The sequence below is a fragment of the Euphorbia lathyris genome, chromosome 1 (assembly GCF_963576675.1).
Source record: "Euphorbia lathyris chromosome 1, ddEupLath1.1, whole genome shotgun sequence".
In the NCBI taxonomy this organism is placed as follows: Eukaryota; Viridiplantae; Streptophyta; class Magnoliopsida; order Malpighiales; family Euphorbiaceae; genus Euphorbia; species Euphorbia lathyris.
The window spans coordinates 108,087,962-108,106,541 of NC_088910.1; the positions used below are offsets into that span (position 1 = coordinate 108,087,962).

General features: G+C 33.5%; 1 protein-coding gene across 2 annotated transcripts; it reads left to right on the plus strand.

Annotated features, from left to right (window-relative positions):
• The first annotated feature begins 9,550 nt into the window (after positions 1–9,550).
• On the plus strand, positions 9,551–11,738 carry LOC136213214 (uncharacterized). Of its 2 annotated transcripts, XM_066002815.1 has the most exons (5): positions 9,551–9,700; positions 9,921–10,942; positions 11,269–11,331; positions 11,434–11,556; positions 11,636–11,738. In XM_066002815.1, the coding sequence occupies exons 2-5, from the start codon at positions 10,778–10,780 to the stop codon at positions 11,690–11,692; spliced, it is 408 nt and encodes a 135-aa protein (XP_065858887.1). In that variant the 5' UTR covers positions 9,551–9,700; positions 9,921–10,777; the 3' UTR covers positions 11,693–11,738. The 2 variants fall into 2 exon arrangements, with proteins under 2 accessions (XP_065858887.1, XP_065858886.1); XM_066002814.1 differs by lacking the exon at positions 9,551–9,700 and having other exon boundaries at positions 9,813–10,942.
• The last annotated feature ends 6,842 nt before the right edge of the window (positions 11,739–18,580 follow it).

Consider the following 18,580-nt stretch of genomic DNA (forward strand, 5'->3'; position numbering starts at 1 on the left):
ATGACATCTGCATCAATCAAGGATCGAAATGGAGTCTCTTGTTTTCGACAGGCCCATGACAACAGACAACGGTCCAAAAACACAACTTATGCACTAGTAGATTTCCTAACATCCTCACAACCCCTAATCAGCATCTGAAAAACAGTGAAACTGAGGAATCGGTCCCTTTGTCAAATAAATGGCGTGACTAAGACCATTTAATATCGTGTAATATTCTTTTGACGAAACTCCCACTACAAGCAAATAGGCAATTAGTGACCAAATTTAGCAACCAACTAAATTTCGGTAGCTAAATAGCTATTTTCTTGTAGTGTCCGATGTGTATCTGTGGGAAAATGCATATATTGAGAAACTTTATTTACCTTATAGAATATTCGGCCGAGTAAATGTGAGGTATTGCAAACTTCTCATGTTGCTATATGATAGTGGGTCAAATCTACATATATGGGTCCCCATCTGTTAATTTCAATTTCTCACTGGAATTGGTAGGACTAGAGACAAGCTTACAGTTAGACATTTGTGCACCGTAAAGTATGGCTTTATAGTATTTTATTTGGTGTAATAACAGTCAAGAATCGCCCCAACATTAGTGGAAAATAGCCATTAGTGACGCCTCATTAGCGATGATCTGTACAATACTCCTCGTTATTGACCCTTGTATGATTTTCTAATTTCAATGAAATTAATAATAGTGGGGCTCATAATCATGTGCATCGCTATTGATGGATCAACAACGACATTCTTAAGTAGTGTGCGTCATTATAGAGTCTTATATAATTTTTGTAATCGAAAATGAATTATCAATAGCGACGCTTGATATGGGTCTTTTACCCATATCTTTTGGTACAGTTTTTGGGATTATTTCGTACCATTTTGATTCTTTTATGTCATTTTAATTACGTTAATCTCTCTTTCATCAACTTTTAGTTTTTATTTATTTTTTATAACGTTTTTTCATGTTTTTGCTTAATTCTTGTTATTTTTAATAAAAGAATGCAAAATTTAGTTTTCACCCAATATTCGAATTCACATAATTAATTTACCAAAAATTGAATTTGAGTTGGTATTTAAAGACTATTTGAGAAATTAATTAAGTGGATATTCTGTAAATTCTAATATGATTTTCTTGTAGATTTCAGTGGAGTATTTTCAGGGATGTTTCAGCCAACCAAAGACCAATTAGGAGACCAAAAACCAGCCTTCGTTGGGGGCCAACTCAAGGGGAAGTGCTCTCCCATCCAAATAGGCCAGCTCGACGAGCTGGACCTGCGAATCAATCTAAATTGACTAAGTCTTCTTCTTTTTGAATGAGATTGTAATCCTTTAAGATATTCAACCTATATATTTATTTGAATTTCATACTTATGATTGTTTCTTTGCTTGTTTAAAGATCTTGGATATTCATTCCAAGACATCAAGAATTATTTGTAAAAATTTCCTTCCACCTTGACAATCATATAAGATTCCCACATTCTACCATTGTCATCTGCAAAAACTCCATTCGGAAGACTGCTCGAGTTGACAAGTTTTCAAAAGGCGTTCCTTCTTCTTTAATTCTTGCAACTAATCAGATCTCTCTATGAATTTTGAATTGGTTGTAAGATTGTGACATTTTTCTGCCATCTTTAATACAAGTTCCATATAATTTCAATTTCGTGTTTATTGACTTCTTCACTTATTATGTTTATATATTATGATTAAATCATTCAAAAGTCGAAACATTAACTGTTGGCCCATATTAAAGAGTCAAACTCGGCTATCTATAGCAAAAACTATAGGAATTGACAACACCACAGTAACATATACCTAAATTTTTGAATCCTTAGAGTTAATTACGACCTGTAACAAAGGAATTGTGTGCTAAGTGCTATCATAAGGATAAGTCGGTTTAGTCACACTATGTTTATTCAATCTTGATTCAACTCTTAATTATAATTTAATATTGGTTGAATACTTGTATTATCTTATGAATCCATCTCACTGCTAGGAATTTATGATCTGCTCCGGATCACTTTAGGAGTAAGTTAATATAGAAAACAAACTCAAATCAACTTATCATCGTCTAGATAACGATTCAAAATCAAGTAGTCTGGTAGTTCTGGTATAAATCATGTGGATTCGATACATGGACTTATCTAGATTATTACTTGATAACGATGGAGTAAACTTATCCCTTAGTGAGTCTTTGAGTATAGATTGGAGCTAATATTGTGTCTGTTACCATGAGATTGGTGCTAAAATATTCTACCATATTGGATCCATTTTGACGATCGAGGTGATAGGAATGTTGCTATCCAAAATTTAGGGATGTGTACATAGTAGTAGGAGGAAAATTTTGAGTAACATAATCCCTTTCAAGTTGTCTTTATTCACTCAATACTAAACCCGTAAAGACATCAAATATGATTGCTTTAAGACGAGCCTCAATTGCTCGAACAAGGGATGATACGAGAGACCAAGTACCATTAACATTGCATGAACTAAACTTCTTCACTCATTTGATGTTTAAGAGAAATAAGTTGATTATAAATACATGTGGCTTTCAGAATATACGTTGATAAATTATCATCTCCTCTACCAGTAGTATAAGTTGATTATAAATACATGTGGCTCTTAAATATCCCCAAATGTCGGATTAATAGGGTTAAGATTTCCATTAGCCGAGGTATGTACCAGTGGAATCGAAATTACCCTAATTATGAAAATCTAGTACCCTAATTATGAATCAGTGGATGTCTTTTAATACAATAATATTGTTACTATATTTGACTGATAGTATGTCGTTTTGAGATATTTAAATATATAATCCTAGAACCAAGTTGTATTAGAAATGATTAAATGACTTAATTAAAGTTTAAGAATAATTTTATTATATTTATAACCCACACTTGCATACCACAAGATTCATTGCAAGTATCATATATTTAAAATTTATTAACAAATGCAATCAAGATTCATATTGTTTATATTTTAATCTAAAAGACTTGGTCTCATGTAAAACAAAGTTACACTACCAAACAATTTCTTTATAAGAAAACTGCACAAATTTTTTGTTTTGTTTTGTTTTTTAATAAGAAAAATTTATTAGATGGGCAACTTCAGTCAGGTTCGGAAAAACCTCAAGATAATATAGTTCTACTTATTGGAATTTCAACAAAGAATTGAAGGATTCGATATAGGTGAGGTTTAGCCATCTAGGATTACATGAAAATGCTTAAAGTATATGGTTCTTTTTGTTTGACGGAATTGATTTTCTGGTACTTGTTTGCTTATGAAAATAAATAGATAAAAAATTTTAGTTTAGTAAATAGAAAAATATATGAAAAATATGAAAAAATATTTTACAATTTGAAAAATAATAACATATTTGGTTGCTCCTTTTTATATTTATTTTGTCTTTTCACTTCAAAATAAAGAGGTTTATATGTTTGGTCAGAAAACCTCTTGTTTGATTTTTACACTCAAAAAGAAGTATTTTATAAAAGTTGGAAATTTCTTCTGTTTAGAAAAACAGTTTTTTCCAATAGCAAACAATAGGTAAAACAAACGGATATTTCAGGTCTTTTTAGCCTTTTCAAAATAGTACCCACCTATCTTTTCTTCCCATTTTCCGATATTTATTATAATTAGACACGGAAAAAAAATTATTTTCTAATCAAAAATTTTTTTACCCAATATTTTCCGACAGAACAAACGGCGTCTAACACTCTTTTCTATTTTATCTTGCTTTACTAGATTGAATGTTACTCCCTTCGAATCGTATGCCATTTAAAACAAAATTTTGTCAATTAAAAAGTCATTAAATAAGATTTAAAAAGACAATACTACGCTATATAATCTACTATTTGATGACCATCATTCCTATCATATTCTCTCTTCTCGTTAATTACAATACAATTAAAATAGATAAATTTGTAAAGTGGCTCAACCTTCTCTCTATTTTCACCTAACATTCTCTTATAAAATTTCAATATTCTTCCTTGTAGAATCAAACTATGTATTTTTTTTTTTTTTTTGAAAGATACGCTTAATAACAGAGAATTTTAGTAAGGGTAAAATTGAGAAAGGAGTAAAATTAATTAAAAAGTATTTAGAATTTAGAATTTTTCTCTCTCTTAAACCACACATAATTCAGAATGGAGAGAATAATAAATATAAAATTAAAAATAAAATTTTAGAATGCAGTATAAATATATATTTTAAGAAAAATATCAAGGATAAAATGATTACTGCTAGGGATTTTAAGGTACCAAAGTGTCCTGTTTTGTTGATCTACTATAAGGAGGACGAAAGAAGTTTGTCTTCTTTTTACCTCCTTCCACCGATTCTGTATTTTTTGTTATTCATTTTTTTTTTGTATCATATATTTTATCGGATCTTCTTTATCTTTCTGCATTATATCTGCTCTATTATATCTCTCTCTATTATTCTGTCGTTTATACCTTTCTCGGATATAGCAAGATCGGAAACGATTTATCTTATCCGTGGATCAATAAATTTGCGTGGCAACAAAAAAAAAAAAAGATTTGAATGTTCGGAATGGCCTAAATGATGAAATGTGTATTGCAGATGTTTTTCTACAGATTTAGATTTACGAGAAGTATATGTTATATTGGTGTTTGATGTTTTTATACCTTTTATGGTTTTCTTTGCTCTTTGTAGTAGTTTTCATCTTGTATTGGTTTTAGCCTTTACTTATGTGAAGTTTTATTCCTTGTATTTTGGTTTAATGAAAATACAAGTATTTTCTTAAAAAAAAATAAAAAAAAAATCTATAAATTTCTCTAAAATGAGAAATAGCTGGCACATTCGAATTTGTTAAGCTTTTATACTCATAAGACGATGAAAATATGCTGATTAAAGTAATATGAAATATGTAATCATTCTGAATACATTTTACACTAAAACAAACAGATAAGGTTGATTAATTTATATTTCCAGATTCAGCAAATTGATAAAACTCCAACGTATTGTCTCTTTATTTTAGGGTGGAGTCTTGGCTTATTCATATGGGAATGTCACGGGCGCATCATAACCTACCTTGGGCTCCACTCATAATTCATAAATGAATTAAAAAATAAAATATGAAGTTACATTGATTAATTAAATTTCCTAGTATTCACACCTTTGTGGAGCCATATTTCCTTCACCTTCAAAATCACACTTTACTTAATTAATTCAACATCAAATCATGACACCTCTATTCTATTCTATACATTTTTTGACTTTTATTCATAATATCAAAGATACAGATAATGATTATCATCAATAAGATTTCATTCCGTGATTGGAAAGAAAAACAGTGCGGTTAAATAAATCCATTAATTTTAGTTTCCGCGAAAGCATCAATAAATATCTTATTGACATATATTAAAAGTTACATATTTAAAAAAAAAAAAAACTTAATATATCATTTGTCATCTCAATTTGTCCAACAAGTTTGATGACCCCTTGAACTTTAAAAGTATTTCCATACTTCCTTGAACTTGCATAAAATATAATCAATTAATCATTCGGTCATAAAAAAAAGTAAGTTAAATGCGAAAATATATTATATGAGTCTTAAAAAAAGTAAAACGGCCAAAATCGAGGTATGCAGTTCTAATATTAGAAAAGACAAGTTGTATAATTGAGCAAGTAATAACTTCATTTTTAATTTATTTTTTAATTATGTAATAACATTCGATGCGTGAAATATATCTTCCGCATTTAACTTACTTTTTTTTGCGACCGAGTGATCAATTGATTACATTTTACACAAGTTCAGGGACTAAGTGAACATTTTATGCAAGTTCAAGGGGCTATTGGGATATTTTAAAAGTCCAGAGAACCAATCAAGCTTTTTGGACAAATTCAGGGGGTAAATGATGTATTATGCCTTAAAAAAAACAATTAATTTCTCTAAAAAAATCAATTAATTCAATATAAAATTACCATCCGAATAGAAATTAATCAGCGTTTACTTGGGAAAAAAACTTAGAGGGTGTTTCTTTCGGCTTTTCGGATTAGCGTTTAGCGTTTCACTCCAAACCGCAGGAAATATAGCGTTTGGTTAGGTTTATATAACCACAACGTTTAGCATTTTCTCTGGAAACTGCAGCGTTCTTGGGCGTTTCATGAAAAGCTCCTATTTAGAGCTTTTCATAAACAGTTGTTTGTAGTTATATGTTATTGACAAAATTATCCTTTTTATTTCCACGAAATATGTTTATTCTTTAATATTATTTATATTTCTACAACATAATTACCGGGAGAACAATGTTTTATTACGTTCAATAAAAAAAAATTATATAGATTATTTTTATTAATTTGTGTAACACATTTTTTAGTTTATAATAGGATAAGGTGCAAAAATAACTCAAATATTTGTAGCTAGGAACAATCTTACCCTTAACGTCTAAATTTGTGCAATTATACTCCTAATGTTGGCAGCCAAAGGCAATTTTATGAGCATTTTTTCACATTTTTCCTTTTATAATTTCATCGTTGATTAATTTAACATGTCTATTTTAGACATTTTAAATCCGAACAGCAACAGTTCAATATAATTTTACCAAACACTGGTTGGTAATTAAACCGCTAATAATAAACAGCTAATAGCAACAGATAAGAGCTTACTGCAACTGTAAACAGCTAATAGTAACCGCAACAGTTATTAGCTAATAGCTGTTATCACAATTAATTAGCTTAAAATTGCATCTGTTAAAAAACTAATTAAAGACATAATTTTCAACGTTGAACCTTAATTTGATTTTTGTGAAAAAATTAATTCAAATCATTTTCGAGCAATAATAAATAATAGTTATACAGCACCATTATCTTCATTTTTTGCCAACTTGATCTAGGGTGTATTAATTTATCTATGGATAAACTAATAGGTTGAACCTCTTTAACTCTAAGTGTTTTTTTCCTCAAATCTTTTAAAAGGATTGTTTGTTCAGCTGTTAGTCATGATTGTTAGTTATTTATTATTAGCTGATTAATTATCCGTGTTTGATAAAATTATAATAAATATGGTGTTGTTAGTTTATAAAATATCTAATATATGTTTTAAATTAATCAAAAAAATAAATTATAAAAATAAAAAATATAATATGCAAAATAATAAAAAAAATAATAATCTACATAACTAAATAAAAATAAAAATAATATTTATTGAATAGAGCAAAACATTCCTTTCAGGAGTGATATTATAGAAAGATAAATAACGTTAAAAATGAAACGTGTTTTATACCTAACAAAATTCTTTCCAAATCCTATTTTCAGTGGTTTTTTTACCTAAATTGGTTATAATAATTTTATTGGAAATAATAATTCTATGAAAACAAATTAAAATTTAGTAATTTTTTATAAAACTGATGCTAAACTTTGATAAGGATGGATGAAATGTATATATCCAAGTAGAAAGAGAATACATAAACAGAAAAGTAGGATAAAAGCAAGAAAATAGCAGCAGACAAAAGGGACCGAAAAGAGTGAAACAGTGGCCACCAATTCGTTATTTAGATAAACATAAATATCAGCATTTGTGACCTTAACATTCTCGGGTCCCAATTACACAAATATAACCTAATCAAATCCTTCTTCAAATGGAATTGGATACAAGTTCATGTTCTCTCCAGTTATCATTTTTAATACATCTCAATTATTAGTTATAAAATTAATGATTATAATTTAACTTTTAATAAATAATTAATTTATATTGTTAATTAATTACTATGCATGCAGTAAAGCTGTGTGCTTTTAATTCAATATAATTAATTAATATCATAACCTTTTCAAAATTTGAGCTGCCTTTATTGATTTGGAAACCGAGAAATATGGTAAAAAGAATTGTAAAAAAATAAAATGTGTTTTACATAGTTAAAAAAATATGATTAATAGTGTTTTTCTTTGATGCATCACGATGATATCGCACGTTGATTTATTTGATTTTATTGACATAGTACAATGAAATATTTATTTTTAATATTGTAATATTATATTGATTTAATAATATTACATATTGACATGATGACATGATAAAACCATGTTAGAAAAAATTTATATATATTTTTTACTAACTATATGTAAAACACAGTCGCTCTTTTACTAGAAGAAATGTCACATTTCTTTACTTACAAACCGATGGAATCATATTTATATTTTTTCCAAATATTGGGTTATATTGATTATATACTACACTCAAATTTCAAACATTTACTTAAAATCTTTTGCAATTCCAACAACTTGTTAGTAATCTAATTCATCAATTAAAATTTGTTTAATAAAAATAAAAACGTCATTAATTCTAATATTGTTTTGTCACACCCGCTTAAAAAGAGATTTTTTTTACTCCATAATACAACAGTAATTAAATTTTTTAATTAAGTTAAACATTCCATAAATCAAATTATTTAATTTTAAATAGTCCTTTTATAATAAACCATGGCCACAAAATTTAGGTTTCGGTGAAAGGATATATACAAATATAATCATAAGAAAGAAAATATCAGCAAGAAAACAAAAAAGTAAACTTAAGGAATAAAGAGAATAATATAGATCTAATCTTTTGAATATTAACAAAGTGACAAAAATGAAATATAACAGCCAAATAAAACAAAAAGTAAAACACACAAAGTCGATGGTATGACTTGTGAGAAAACAAGAAGATCCGAAAGAAATTACAGTTGGATCCTTGACTAAGTGACTGAATACCCGCAACTTAACACTTGTTAATCCTTTACGTTCACATATATTCATTGTATTATTTAGGTCTAATACATCATCAGCTCTCTGAACTTGTCCAAAATAGTAGATTGGTTCTCTGAACTTTGTAAGTGTGTCACAAGCTCCTTAAACTTGCTTATTTCGTATCACCAGCTCTTTAAACTTGTCCATAAAAGTATATTAGCTCCCTAAACTTTGCAAGTATCTTACTAACTCCCCAAACTTGCTTATTCTGTAATAACCAAATACAAAAATCATAATACTAACTCCCGATCCTCATCCATTAAATCTCTCAAACCTGCAACACTAACTCTTATAACAGGTTGAAAGGTAGGAGAAGCGAAAACATTGCATCTCGATTAGATGAAGACGTATTTTTAGAATTTAGGTTTAATAAGTTTTTGTATTTAGTTGTTACAGAAGAAGCAAGTTTAGGGAGTTGGTGAGACACTTGCAAAGTTCAGGGAGCTAATCTATTTTTATGGACAAGTTTAGGGAGCTGGTGAGACACTTGCAAAGTTTAGGGAACTCATCTACTATTTTGGACAAGTTCAGAGAGCTGGTAATGTATTAGGCCTTGTATTTATATTCAGTTCTTAGTCAATAGAAAATTTCTGAAAAAATTACTATAAAATTAAATGCGATGAATTTTGTTCTTTGAAAAGTCTAGTTGATTAGTTTACTCTGTGGTTGCAAACTTGTACGCCACCTTGATAGAACAATTGTTCCGCCGTCAAAGATGCTAGTTGATAATAGCCCTAATCTGGAATTTGAATCATAGGAACAAAAGGATTAACAAGTGTTAAGATGGATCCTTGCCTAAGTGACTGAATAGCTATTACCACAAAGTGTTGCGGGTGTTGTGACTACTTATGTGTGGAATAAGCTACAATATGCTTATTCGTCTAGATCAAGATTGCAAATACGAAATTTGCGGACTCAATTGACGAATCTTCATCGATGGAATGACAGAATCTCGACCTATATAAAGGTATTTATGATCAGTTAATTTCTCTTCATTATGTTCATGAAGATGATTTGGTTGACGTAGTGTTAATAGGATTGGGTCCATCTTATCAATCCTTTATTTGAGCCATTGAAGCCCGACTTGAACCGATCAATTTTGATGACTTGTATGCTTTGTGTTTTATAAGTGAAGAACGCCAGTTAGTTTGTGATACGGTTCCTGAACTTATTTATCTCTCCCACAGTGAATTTCTCCTAAAGAAATTTTGGAACATATCTAGACGGGGCAGAGGACAACCCAAGAACATATCCACTCATGGTGGACGAGCTACGAACCGTGAAACAACTTACCGATCAAAACTAAGAGCGTCCTCTTATAACCGACCCATTTAGGAGCAAATTTTGCTAACATATCACAACTGTCGTGGCTTGGGCCACATATCTAGAAATTTCTCCTCTCCAAAATTTCACTACAATGGGACTATTGTCAAACCATCATGAAACATAGCCACAAGCTCTATGTATACTCAATCATGGATTATTGGTTTCAGCGCAACACATTATTTAACCTCGGATATGGGTAACCTGAACTTGAACTCTGAGTATGATGGTCCTGATGAAGTCTAGATAGGTAATGGTGCTAATATTCTCATCTCTAATATGGGTTAATCAAAATTTACTCTTTGTTCTCATTCTTATAATTTGTTAACATTTTGTTGGTTCCTTAATCCTCTTCCAATTTGATTTCAGTTTATGCGCTAACCAATTCTAATACAATTTTTGTGGAATTTTTCTTTGATAGTTTTGTTGTAAAGGATTTGAAAATATAAAGAATCTAATACGAAAGTTGGAGTAAAATAGACTTTACTCTTTTTACATAAAGAAACATAAACAAAATGTTCCTGGAAGAAAGCACAAGGAATCTGAAACAAATCAGGAGACAGTTATCACCACTAGTAAGTGTCAAGCCACATCACTTGAATTTGAACCATCTATTGTGGATGAAGAACCTAAAGTTGTCAACCTAACTAGTGGGTTGAAGTTGCTAAAGCGTGAGACAGTGACAATGGGATGGTTGACTAATGCCATAATCTGAAACAAGATGTTGTACATAAAGTACAATAAACATGGAGATCCAATTGGTAAAGGGTTTGGGTGGTTGCAATCATATATTGGAGTATTAGCACGCACGAGGATAGTTATCTCATACAAAGATTGGAGGCAAGTGCCCAATGATGATAAAGAAAAACTTTGGGATTGTGTAACGGTAAAATTCTACTCTTACACTTTGATTTATTACTGCTAACTTAAATTATATTGCTATTAATAGTGTGATTTTATATAGAAAATATTTGTGCTATATAGAAAATATTTGTGCTACTAGGGAGTCAAAATAAGGAGGTACTAGTTTTGGCGGCTACAAAATGGAGAAACTTCAAGTCTTTATTGACATCAATTTGTAGCTGACCGACTAGCTAATGTGCATATGGTTTGCCATTTGATTTACATATATGGGTTACTGAATGTGTAAGGTTGATTTATCTTATTAAGTTTATCGTTTGGAAAGTCTGATAAGTGCAAATCTCTAAATAGAAAAAGAACAAGTATAATCATCGGCTCTCTCACAGGGGTTACCGAGGAATACGGGTTGAAATGGTATGGTTTAATTCCATTTCACACCTACATATTATTGATTGTTTACTATATGATTGCCTCTTACTAATTGGATTGGTTACAATCATTTATACTATGTTGCAGACTTCAGATATGTCAACATATGAAGTGGAGAAAATTAGCAGGCATATCTACTGGGTAAAAGCAAGACAACATAAGCATGGGAAATATAAAGACTCTAAAGTGGAGGAAGTTGTACAAAGAATTGTAAGTGGAGCATGTATTCGATCAACACTGTTAGGCAATCACGTTTATTCAACAGATGTTATCTTTACTAATTGTGTAGTTGAAGCTGGAAAAGGAGGAGGCTGAAGGTGTTTTTAAAGAAAAGGGCATCCAATGATGTGTTAACTGAATTATTGGATATCCAGAGCACGATGGTAGAGTTAGAGGAGTAGGTACAGTGAAGTTGGTAGTGTTCTTCAAGCTTCCGGTTTGGAAGAAGGGGCGAAAGAAGCAAACCGAGGAGTTGCAAGAATTACTTGCCAAAGAAAGAGAAAAATGGGAGAAAGAGATGAGGAAGTTGCATGCAATGTATCAAAAGGAATTAAAAAAAATCTGAGGTTAATCTTGATGAGAAGCTTGTGCGAATGATTGATGAAAAATTTGACTCAAAGCGGATGACAATTGATACAACACCAACAGTTGCACCCACAATCATTAGTGCCAAATCAGGAGAAGGTAGATGCATCAAGATGAGGAGAACATGGGGGAGATTTTAGGCAATTATGAACTTGTAAGGAAAAAGTTAGTATTAGAGGCCTCGAACACAATACATGAGGAGGAAGTTGTAGGTATTGGCGCAGTTAAGGACAAAGCAAGTGATGTAGAGGCAAATTGTATCAATTGATTATTTGTACTGTTACTTGATTATTTGTATTTTCGATTTTTGGAACAGATCAAAGTTTATGTACAACTCGACATACAGGTAGCACTATCAGTGGAAGCAAATGAAAAAATTATGGCATTTGGAAGAATAATCCAATCAGACCTTAATCCAGAGAAGCAAGCAATCCACGGTCGACCATTGGGCAAAGGAAGCCATAAAATTGAAGTTGTGTCATATATTGATGGTGATGAACATCTGTCGTGCCCGCTTAAAGGTGAACTTAAGTTCGTTAAAGATGCATTGGGGTCAGTTTAGAATGGCCAAAAGAACTGTGTAGTGTGCCATCTATTGAGATAAAATGAATAATGTAATTGGTTGAATATTAGCATTCAATTTATGACACGCCGTATCTAATTATTTACAAATGTATGCAGGAAAAGAACATGACAACATTAAGTTTTGAAAAGGTAAAGAAGAAAAGAGCTCATTGTGATGAAGTTGTTGATTTGGTAAATCTGTCGGCCAATCTACTGATGCGTCTCCAAGAGACTCACTAAGGGATAAGTTGTTGGTCCCTTATAACGTTACAAGTATAGTTCCAAGGGGGGTTAGGAACTATTTAAAAAATTTAAGCTTAGGGCAGACTTCTTTTTCGTGAGAAAAAGGTTTGGACAGCGGCGCTGAGTGAATAGCAAGATACTGGCTTAGTCAACTAGTGACTAGGTCAGTTTCTTTACTTGAGTCAGGAGATAGCACTTAGAGTCTATTCCTGAGCTCGGATATTCAACGCGCACAACTCAGCTTGACCTCTTTACTTGGTCAGTTTTTGTTTAAGCAAGCAATAAATATATAAAGGAGTTAAAGGTTAGAAATATGTTACTCAGCAGATTTATCCAGGTTCGGCCTCCAAGCCTACGTCCTGTCCCCGGAACACGTTCCGAGATTTCGAATTCTCTACTGAGCTCTTTAACGGTAGAGCATCAAACCTTTTACAATCTTAGCAACTGAGTATAACAAGAGTACCTTCCTCTATACCTCTACTCAATCCTAATCTCTCGCTGAGTACTATAACCGAGTACTCAGCCTCTCCTTTCTAATCTCTAGAAATGATAAGTGTTTGTCCTAAACAATGATTGCTAAGACACCTTAGATGATTGAATAATCACTCTAGACTTTTACACAAAAGATATGAAATTTAGTGTAAGATTGATTTGCTTTTTGCTTGCAGAACTTGCATAGAAATTTGGTCAGCGTAATGGCTTGATCAAGTTCTGTGTTGAATGAAGCTTCTGATGGCACTATTTATAGAGACGTCTGGACATCGGTCATTTCGAATTTCGAAATAACCGTTGGAGGGAAACGGCTTCCTGTCGTTGTCATCTTGACTTGCTCAGAGCTCTCGGCCAATCAGATTTGAGTATCTTCTGTCCTCGGTCAGCTTTTGGTCAGCTCGGTAGAGTGTCTCTCCATTTATGGTAATGTCAACTAGACAGCATACTGTGTCGTCTGAACTTTACCCAAAGTGGAAACACTTTGTCTGGAAGTTTTCCTTAGCCAGCTGCTGTCTTGTACGCTTTGTCGAATCAACTCAGCAGCTTCGTTCCGAAGTTGTTCCCTGAAGGTCTTCTAGATCCTTCTTCCGCTGAGTTGCGTTTTGTCCATAACGACAACGTTTTGACATTCGCGGGCCGAGTTGTCTTGAATCGTTTGACTTGGGCTTTGACTCTTGTATTGGGCTTGGGCCTTTTAATCCTTATGTCTTATAAGCAATTTTTAACTCAACATTGAACAAACACATTAGTAGAATAAATCAAAGCATTTAAACTTAGGGTGTTTAGAATATGTTTTTAATTATACTTAAACAATTTTGTCAAATCAAAATTATGTGGAAAGGTGTTTCAACAAACTCCCCCATTTTGATGTTGGCAAAACTATTCAGCGAAGAACTCAGTATTGAGCTCCCCCATGATAGTTGACCTAATATAACTTAGCAAACTCCCCCGTAAGGGTTGAGCTACTGACTTAGTTTTACTCTAAACAATTGAAGGTTTAATCGAGTAAGTCTAAGGTCAGTTTTCAGATATAGGTCAGCTCATGGAACATATTCTATTTTACTCAGTGTTTAAGCGGAAGGTTTTATCATTCAGAGGGCGCTGAGTAATTTGTTGTTCAATGAGTTTTATAAGACAATGTTTTATAAACATACAAGTCAATGTCAAACATGTTATCAGTATTGGGTACAATAAACCAGTTTATAGGCATTAAACATAGTTGATGTAATTGAAGATACATAATAACTTAATACACAGCATCGTATATAAAAAAATAATTCATAACTCAGGGTTTGAATGAAAAGATGCAAGTATTGATATTAATATAGGTAGTCAGCATTTTCAAACAAAAGAACAAGACATGCATAGAGACTACATATAGAGACTACATACTTAGCATATACTGAGCTAGCCTATATCTATTTCTTTCTCTTCTGTTTGGACTGACTAGACTCATGCTGTGTTTTCGCTTGTTCTTTCTCCCCCGTTTTGTCAGCATCGGGAGGAGGAATCCTAAAGGCGTCGGTTAAGACGGCTCTGGTCAGTTCTGTGGACAGCGCTTTAAGTCTATCGGCGCTTTCATTGACACCATCAAAGATAGCCACTCCATTATCTGAGACCTCGGAGGGTATATTAAGCTCAGCAGCGCTGATCATGCTGACTATGAAAGCTTGAGATTTACCTACCCAAGTAAGTGCATCAGTCAGACCAGCAACGACTTGATGGAATGTCTTGAGTAAGGAGGTGTCATAGTATTGATGCTGAATATTGATGTGACGTATGTGGTTGAAGGTTTGTCTGGTGATAGACAGCATTTCATTTTGCTTCATAGCGTCAGTATCCATCTCTTGCTTGTTCAGATTCAGCAATCGAACGGCCTCACCAATTTGCTCCACTGAGCACTGAGAATAGGAGACTATTTGCTCGTTGGTTTTGATTTGCTCGGTGTGAAGCTGAGCAAAGAGCATTTTAACTTCATCAGAAGTAGCATAGCATGTGTTCGCAGCTGACAAAGTCTGAACTTGTTCTTGAAGAGCGTTGAGATGTTGAACTGTTGTCAGCTGGATCTCAGCCAGCTTTGCGATGGAATCGTGCTTAGCTTGCTGTGCTTGAAAGGTAATGATGAGACTCAGCAAGTCCTTGAATCTCTTAACTTTGTTGAGAAGCTGAGTTACTAGGGAGAGCTGAGTAGTCTCAACAGTAGAGGACCCAGCAGCAGGAGGAGTAGTTTGTTGAAGGTCTTTGATCAATGTCTGCACTGAGTCGATGATTCGTTTACCAGACTCAGTGACATTTATGTAGCTTTGAGAGCCTTCATTAAGTTGTCCAGTGACATCAGTATGACCGGTGGGAAGAGTAGTCAAGGGAATGACGTGGTCAGTGACTGGAAGTGTGGTTTCAATCTGCACTTGAGTTGTGATAGCTCCCATTTATATAGAGTTTTTAGGATTAATTTAGTTTGTTTTCCCTTTGTTTCTATTTAATTTCAGTATCGTTTTATTACTTTTTAGTTAAAATTAGTAATTTCCTTTATTTATGGTATTTTTGGTGTTTTCATGGATTTTCAGGGACCTTTCGTGCATTTCCGAACCAGACCCAAGCCTATTGGAGCATTTCTGGATTATTCAAGGACCGTCAGAGCACTTTTGGGATTCATCAGGGACCATTAGAGCACTTTTTGGAAGCCCATGGACCTAAACAGATAAAAGCCGGAGCAAAATCGCCCCTTTTTGGACCTATCTCGGCGAGACAATACCTGTCTCGTCGAGACACTCCTTGTCTCGACGAGACGAGGCGGGGCAAGGCGCACCAGCGCCTTCCCCCTTGCTGGAATGCGCGGATTTGGGCCTAAAAGCCCATTTAAACACTTTGTAAATGTCCCGTTTTACCCTTGAGGCATTAGGGTTTCCTCCCCAACTCTATAAATAGGGAGCTAAACCTAATCCTTGGGGGGGGGGGGGATTAGCCACTTAATAAATTGGAGAGTCGCTAGGGCTTTCTCTCCTCCACAATGTAGATTTAACTTTTATTTCAGCTTTATTTTCCTGTTTCTAGATTAGATTTATTTTCTATTTTGTTATTTCTGTTCAAGAACAATTGATGGAAGAAGCTCCAAATCTTCTATTTTTGTAATCAGAATCGACAAGCGGGTTTTGGATTTCTATCTCTCCCTCTTATCTTTTCCTTTTATATTTAATTGAAGCTTTTCCCATTATTCTTATATGCCTATTGCTATGATTAATTTGTCTATGAATTAATCCCCATCCAATTTGGGATGAGGATGAAATTGATTGTAAGAATATGTATGATTAGGGATCTAGGACCTTTGATTGATCAGTTTATGCATGCTTAATGCCTAGAAATTGTTAGGAACAGGATTTATGCTAGAATGAACATTGATAATGATCAACTAGCCTGTTTATGTATATAATGTGCTTAATGCCTGTGACCCTGACATTAAATAGGATTATAGATAGATGAGAACCTGACCATGGAATCGTCTATACCGAAATTGTGTAAATCTGACTTCGCTAGAGACCACTAGGAATGAGGTTTTGTGCTGGAAGTGTGGTTTCAATCTGCACTTGAGTTGTGATAGCTCCCATTTATATAGGGTTTTTAGGATTAATTTAGTTTGTTTTCCCTTTGTTTCTATTTAATTTCAGTATCGTTTTATTACTTTTTAGTTAAAATTAGTAATTTCCTTTATTTATTGTATTTTTGGTGTTTTCATGGATTTTCAGGGACCTTTCGTGCATTTCCGAACTAGACCCAAGCTTATTGGAGCATTTCTAGATTATTCAGGGACCGTCAGAGCACTTTTGGGATTCATCAGGGACCATTAGAGCACTTTTCGGAAGCCCATGGACCTAAACAGATAAAAGCCGGAGCAAAATCGCCCCTTTTTGGACCTATCTCGGCGAGACAATACCTGTCTCGTCGAGACACTCCTTGTCTCGACGAGACGAGGCGGGGCAAGGCACACCAGCGCCTTCCCCATTGCTGGAATGCGTGGATTTGGGCCTAAAAGCCCATTTAAACACTTTGTAAATGTCCCGTTTTACCCTTGAGGCATTAGGGTTTCCTCCCCAACTCTATAAATAGGGAGCTAAACCTAATCCTTGGGGGGGGGGGGATTAGCCACTTAATAAATTGGAGAGTCGCTAGGGCTTTCTCTCCTCCACAATGTAGATTTAACTTTTATTTCAGCTTTATTTTCCTGTTTCTAGATTAGATTTATTTTCTATTTTGTTATTTCTGTTCAAGAACAATTGATGGAAGAAGCTCCAAATCTTCTATTTTTGTAATCAGAATCGACAAGCGGGTTTTGGATTTCTATCTCTCCCTCTTATCTTTTCCTTTTATATTTAATTGAAGCTTTTCCCATTATTCTTATATGCCTATTGCTATGATTAATTTGTCTATGAATTAATCCCCGTCCAATTTGGGATGAGGATGAAATTGATTGTAAGAATATGTATGATTAGGGATCTAGGACCTTTGATTGATCAGTTTATGCATGCTTAATGCCTAGAAATTGTTAGGAACAGGATTTATGCTAGAATGAACATTGATAATGATCAACTAGCCTGTTTATGTATATAATGTGCTTAATGCCTGTGACCCTGACATTAAATAGGATTATAGATAGATGAGAACCTGACCATGGAATCGTCTATACCGAAATTGTGTAAATCTGACTTCGCTAGAGACCACTAGGAATGAGGCTTTGTGCTGGAAGTGTGGTTTCAATCTGCACTTGAGTTGTGATAGCTCCCATTTATATAGGGTTTTTAGGATTAATTTAGTTTGTTTTCCCTTTGTTTCTATTTAATTTCAGTATCGTTTTATTACTTTTTAGTTAAAATTAGTAATTTCCTTTATTTATGGTATTTTTGGTGTTTTCATGGATTTTCAGGGACCTTTCGTGCATTTCCGAACTAGACCCAAGCTTATTGGAGCATTTCTAGATTATTCAGGGACCGTCAGAGCACTTTTGGGATTCATCAGGGACCATTAGAGCACTTTTCGGAAGCCGATGGACCTAAACAGATAAAAGCCGGAGCAAAATCGCCCCTTTTTGGACCTATCTCGGCGAGACAATACCTGTCTCGTCGAGACACTCCTTGTCTCGACGAGACGAGGCGGGACAAGGCGCACCAGCGCCTTCCCCCTTGCTGGAATGCGCGGATTTGGGCCTAAAAGCCCATTTAAACACTTTGTAAATGTCCCGTTTTACCCTTGAGGCATTAGGGTTTCCTCCCTAACTCTATAAATAGGGAGCTAAACCTAATCCTTAGGGGGGGGATTAGCCACTTAATAAATTGGAGAGCCGCTAGGGCTTTCTCTC